This window comes from Triticum dicoccoides, chromosome 5B (assembly GCF_002162155.2).
Source record: "Triticum dicoccoides isolate Atlit2015 ecotype Zavitan chromosome 5B, WEW_v2.0, whole genome shotgun sequence".
NCBI lineage: Eukaryota > Viridiplantae > Streptophyta > Magnoliopsida > Poales > Poaceae > Triticum > Triticum dicoccoides.
Genome location: NC_041389.1, coordinates 530,390,101 through 530,396,541, shown reverse-complemented (window position 1 = coordinate 530,396,541; position 6,441 = coordinate 530,390,101). Strand labels below are relative to the sequence as shown.

Below are 6,441 nucleotides of genomic sequence, written 5' to 3'. Positions count from 1 at the left end.
GAGTCGGTCTACTTGACACATATGTGATGCCTATATTTCATAATCATTGCCTTAGATATTGTCATAACTTTGCGCTTTTCTACCAATTGCTGAATAGTAATTTGTTCACCCACCATATTATTTTCTATCTTGAGAGAAGCCTCTAGTGAAACCGATGGCCCCCGGGTCTATTTTCCATCACATTAGTTTCCGATCTACTATTTTGCAATCTTTTACTTTCCTATCTATAAATCAAAAAACCCAAAAAAAATTTACTTTATCTTTTGTTTAGTTTTATCTATCTCTATCAGATCTCACTTTTGCAAGTCATCGTGAAGGGATTGGCAACCCCTTTATCGCGTTGGGTGCAAGTGTTTGATTGTTTGTGCGGGTATTGGTGATTTGTGCGTTATCTCCTACTAGAATGATACCTTGGTTCTCTAACGGAGGGAAATACTTATCTCTACTATGCTGCATCACCCTTTCCTCTTCAAGGGAAAAACCAATGCAAGCTCAATAAGTAGCAATACACATCATTGATAATGTCCAAGGAATATCTTTATTCATAAACACATAGGAAATATCATCGTACATGATTGCCTCTAGGGCACGTCTCCAAAAAGGGGGGGAGCTTATGGTTTTTTGCATCGGTAGTGAATTGTTGTTAAGTTTATTTTCCATCATGCTTCTTTTAGTATTTTTTTCCCTATAGAGACAACATTTTCTATATTCTATTGCGGTCGTTTGCCCCTTTTTGCCCGATTTCACCAGGATCATCGGAATCATGAGCATCAGAGTATTTTGTGGAAACATTTGTACTTGGTTGGAAATGTGAAGATTGGACACCACAGGAACCTTCTTATGAATGGAGCAACTCAAAGAGCAAACCCCAAGTTGTTGTGCACTTCCAAAGGAGAAGATGACCTCTCGTATGAGCCAACGCGCTCATATCTGTGGCCGTATATTCCACTTGCCGCTACCGCCTAGTAACATGCTTCTCTAATGAGCATATGGCTCTAACATACGATGAACAAAGAGATGGGGAATTAACAAGAGGGCATCTACCATACCAATAACTCGAGCACATAGGCCACAACATTGAGATCCAACGCCTACATCATCATCCACGCTATCACCAACGTAATACACATTATATATCACAAAAGTTATATCATTAGAAAATAGAATATTTGAAGTTTCTATTAATATAATATTGTTGATATAAAGTCATCTTACGTTAGTTCCCTTCGGGCATGCATTGGACTTCTAAAAGGAGATAATGGGACATGATGAGTTGGCATATATGCATGTTGAGAGAATCAGAGTTAGTGGGATCAAGTATACATTTAGGTATATATGATTAAGAAGAGAGTGAGCACTGATCAGTTAATTAGCAGAAAGTTGGACTAAAATCGATATACCTCAACCCACATAACATGGGCACCACCGACGGGCCTAGCCACCGACATGGACACCACATAGCTCTGAGAATAAAACAACATCCCTTAGGAGCTGCAAGTGCATCATCATCACGAGTTACATCTTAGGATAGGTGACTTCGATTTAGCCGTAGAGTTCCGCAAACATAATCATCTCACAAACTGCTGCACGAATACCACAACAACACATGCTAGAATATGGCCACATGCGCCAACAGCTGGTAACTCCAACTTTAACAATGAGCATCACAAGGTAAATATGTTGGGCTTGTGCGGACCGAGTTTTCCGTAAGCGACCACCAAGTGCAACTCATCGTCACCACCTAGACCCATTCCACCGTAGCTCTGACTAACTATCAACAAAGTGAACCAAGAAATACATCGGACACGTGGATAGCACCGACTACGAGAACTCGAGGCACAACCCAAACTCATCTTGACACCATCGTCGATGTCAAAAAGATGACAATGCCTCTAGGATAGCCGCCTCAAAAAATCATTTAGTAGTTGCGTGTGCACCTGATGATCTGGAAGATTCTGATGCATCTGCGGAAAGTTCATAAGCTGAGCCGCATATTGATCTTCCAGAATTTCAACTTGTTCTCCATGTGTGTCAAAATCATGGGTTTGGGCTACTCCATCACCCTCATCCCCGACAATCATATTGTGCAGAATAACACAACATGTCATCAGCTACCACAAAGTTTCTGACTCCCACATCATTGCAGCGGTGCGGACAATTCCCCAACGAGTTTGAAGCACACCAAATGCCCTCTCCACAGCCTTCCTATCTGCTGTCTGCATTCTTGCAAAGTGGCTCTGTTTATTGCCACATGGTTCGGATATGGTCTTCACAAATGCCGCCCACTGAGGATACATACCATCGGAAAGATAGTATCCCATGTTGTACTCTCGGTCGTTGACGATGTAGTTGCACGGCGGTGATTCCCCATTGCAAAGCCTCCTGAACACCGGAGATCACTGAAGCATGCCGATGTCGTTGTCAGAACTCGACATTCCAAAGAAAGCATGTCAAATCCATAAGTCATGTGATGACACCACTTCTAGTATGATGATGGCCTCTCTGGTGTGACCTTGATACATTCCCCGCAAACCTATGGGGGTAGTTCTTCCATTGCCAATGCATGCAATCAATTGATCCAAGCATTTCCAGAAACCCCCTTGCATCTCCAATAGCGAACATCTTCTCTGTGTCCTACGCATTTGGTTCTCTGAGATACTCGGGTCCAAACAACTCCACCGTGGCACGGGCAAACTTGACAGTAGTCTTCAAGCACATGTTCTCCCCCATCCTGACCATCTCACCAACGACATTTGTAGTAGCACCAAGTGCAAGCATCCTCAGAGCTGTCGTGCACTTGAGCTTGGCAGAGAAAGAGAGTTGTCCGCAGCAATCCCTTGCGAGCTTGAAGTAGTCATCGTGTGCCTCCACTCCCTTCACAATGCGCAAAAACAATAGTTTCCGCATGCGAAAAACAATGGAGAAACCCTGTGCAGCAGCTTTGCTCCGGACACCCTGCCTCCACTCTTCTCCCTTTGATTGAGCCATTGAAGTTGAAAATATGCTCCACTTGCCGGTCCATTTACTCTTGCATGCTCATGAGCATCATCATGTCCATTTGTTCATCCGAATCCAAGGAATGAAAGAACTCATCTTCAGTCATTTGGTCAAGCTCCGTCGGTCCATACTTCTCATCAGACGAAGCACCAGAGTCCATTGTTTTCCCTACCAAAATCGCAACAAAATCGGTCAGACAATGTGTCGAACACATCAAGCGCAAGATGGAGCCAGAGAGTTGTCGGATGTACCATGGTAGCGTTCGGGCCAGCGATGACATTCCCCGCGGCGAGGATGGGAGAGAGGACTCCTCTGACGGAGCTGGCGGCGCAGAGGCTAGGAACCGATGCGGAGCGCGCGCGATGACAAAGCTGCGAGACGGACAACACACCGGAGGAAGAAGAGAGGATATAGCAAATGGATCCGGCAGGTCTTGGGGGTGGATTTGGTGCAATTTACGGTGGGGTCGGGCTGTCGGCTCCGACGTGGCGGACGTGTTCGGACGTCCGGACACCCACTTATCCGCTTCATATTTGGGGTGGATACGAGGGTGCCGGTCAGCCCGGACGTTTGATGCCCGTTTGAGGAGGCCGTCTGGGTTAAAAAATCATGACCAGATAGTGATCAGGCAGCCCGACCGGACATATGAGACGGGTTTGAGACGTTCAGCTGTAGATGCACTAAGACAAGAATTTTAGGAGGGAGGGACTAGATGATCAATATGCCCTCCACACAGTCGTGGACGCGCGTACACAGCGGAAAAGGACTGGAAACATTTCAGATTCAAATCACGAAGGAGGGAAATACTGAACACACAGTTGTACCAATGAGCACGCAGGCGGTAGTAGTTGGGTGGGTTCAAATCCAAATTTCAAAAAGTGGAGGCGCTAACCACCTTCTTTTTCTTCTCTTCCTGCTGAACAATACAGGCTGTGATTTCTCTTGTCGTTTTCCATTTCGTCTCTGAAAAGATAGCTACGGTGAAACGAAACGACCCTACGACACGGACGTAATTACACAGAAGCCCCTTCTCAACTCCTAGTAGTCTCCGTACCTCGTCGCCTCCGACCAGGACCACGACTCCGACTCGCCGCCGTCGTGACGCCTCTTCCTCTTCTTCTTCGCGGCAGGGGCGGCGGCCTTCGCCGGTCTCGTGGCGGCGTAGAGCTCTGACAGCAGGCGGTACCTCTTCCTGGCCCTCCTTTCGAGCTCCATCGACCCCAGCGGCAGCGCCCTCTCCTTGACGACCCGCTCCTCCTCCTCGTCCACGGCGAGGTTCTCGCAGCACGAGTTCGCCGAGCTCTTCCTCGTCCTCCAGTCCAGCTCCATGGACCCCAGAGACACGGCAGTCTCCTTGACGATCCGCTCCTCCTCAGCGTCGACGGCGAGGTCCTCGCAGCACGAGCTCGCCGAGCGCCGCGAGGAGGACGTCATCTTGAACGCGGCCGCCTCCGCCTCTCCCAAGCGGAGCTGCAGGAGCAGGTCGGCGGCCGCCAGGTCCGCCGCCGTGAAGAGGCCCCCGAGCCAGAGTTCCAACTCCAGCGCGCAGCCGACGGCGAGCGACGACATGGAGCAGCGGCCGATGGGATCCCTCGGTCCCGCGGCGAGAGGAGAGGGGTGGAATGGGAAATTTCTTGGTTGTGGGTGCGTGGAGTGGGAAGGAGAAACGGCCGGGTCGGATGGAGGCGAGTTTAAAGCGGGGGAGCCGGCTCGGTCGGTGTTGGGCTCGCGCGCGGCCGCAGCAGACGTGGGTGCCGGTGACCCTGGGTCGTGGGGTACAGGTGTCTGGGTGGTGCTGGTAGACGGAATTGGTCGCGGATCACGTGAACGTTGGGTATGCTGGGCCCGGTCGGCAGCCAACGACACGAGGACGCGTGGCTGAGGCTGCGGTCACAAAGCGCCAGTGTAAAATACAGAACTGAATTGCTCCCTCTGTAAACTAATATAAGAGCTAGTGATCTAAACGCTCTTATATTAGTTTACGGAGGGAGTAGTTGTGTAAAGTGCTGGTGATTTTAATGCTGCATACAGCTACTGTGTATTCTATACTAGACATGATGAATCTGACTTGTAGAATGAGACTTCAGAGTAGGTTTTATGAAATTCGGTTTATTTGGCGAGGATCAAATTATCATCCTCTAAAGACCAAAGATCGAACAATGAAGAACCAGAAAGACCAATTTGATCGTCAAAATAGAAGACTAAATTCTTGAAAGACCGAATCGAGCAAACCAAAAACATTGAATGCCACGGCTTCATCGTGCGGTCCTTGTCATTGAAATCTTTCAGCCATGCAACTGACTCATGTTATTTGTTGTCTAGTGTGTCCATGCACTTCTAGTCCTCTTGATGTTCCTTGTGGATGTGGGTGTTCTAGTTTTTCCCTGAGCAGACTCTCGTCTCTAGGCTGTTGAGGTATCGTTGCCTTCTTTTGTTTTTGGGATTATTTGCATGAGGAGCACCTCCACTTTATGATGCCTTTTTTATAGAGACGAGGGTGTCCCGATCTTTCGATGAGATGATAACTATTGATTCGGTGGACTCGACACTGACGATCCGACTACAAACATGCACGACATTGCGCCTTAGCAATCGCTAAACCAACTCTGAGAGGTTATTGACCACGCCGGAGCACGATCAACCTGACTATGGAGGTCTATTCCTGCAATCAGTTGAGAAACAAGCAAGAATATGATAATGCAATATGAATATTGCGAATATAGATGAAGTATTGATAAAGGTGGGGATCCGTAAGCGGTCTTGGTCTCGTCGTTGGACACAAACAAAGTACACGAAGTTGCGTTGGCTAGCTTTTAACTAAAGAAATCCCAAGGAAAAAGGCTACTAGATGGATGTACTTATATAGGAGCAAGGGGTGGCGGCCAAGGAGGTGGGAGGACATCCGAAGGCAGCCTAAAACTAACCCTAGGTCGTACAATGCTCATGGGCTCAAGTGGAGGTGATGCAACACCTTTGGATTTGTAGTTTGACTTGGATTATACTGCAGCTTCAGATTGTTTCGTCGATAAATCAACGCTCCGGGTAATTTTAAGGTGAAACCAATTGGGTTGGAAAGAGCACAAAATCTACTTCCTAACAGAAAAAGAATCACCCAATTCCGAGTCTGTATGAAAGAATTCTTGGCGTTTCGAGTCAGGTATGTCTGTGCAGTCCGAATCTGAATTAGAACGTGAGAGACTTGGACTCTATCTTCTCTTGACCCAAAAGTGACGTGAGAGGACATTTTGAATGGCACCTAAACTTCTCTTTGTCCCTTATCTTCATATGTGGATTGTACAAATGTCCCATACACCTACAGTCAGACATGGCACAAAAGTCTGTTAAGTGTTTTTGTCCTGGATGACATAAATAAATTATTGCATAATTTGCATTAAAAATCAGCTCACAAATATACATGTATGTAATATTTTTGGTCGTATCCAA

At 47.2% G+C, this 6,441-nt stretch overlaps 1 protein-coding gene across 1 annotated transcript; it reads right to left on the bottom strand.

Annotated features, from left to right (window-relative positions):
* Positions 1 to 3,870: 3,870 nt before the first annotated feature.
* Positions 3,871 to 4,639, bottom strand: LOC119306010. Its single transcript, XM_037582371.1, has one exon. The coding sequence runs from the start codon at positions 4,564 to 4,566 to the stop codon at positions 4,036 to 4,038; it is 531 nt and encodes a 176-aa protein (XP_037438268.1). The 5' UTR covers positions 4,567 to 4,639; the 3' UTR covers positions 3,871 to 4,035.
* Positions 4,640 to 6,441: the final 1,802 nt, after the last annotated feature.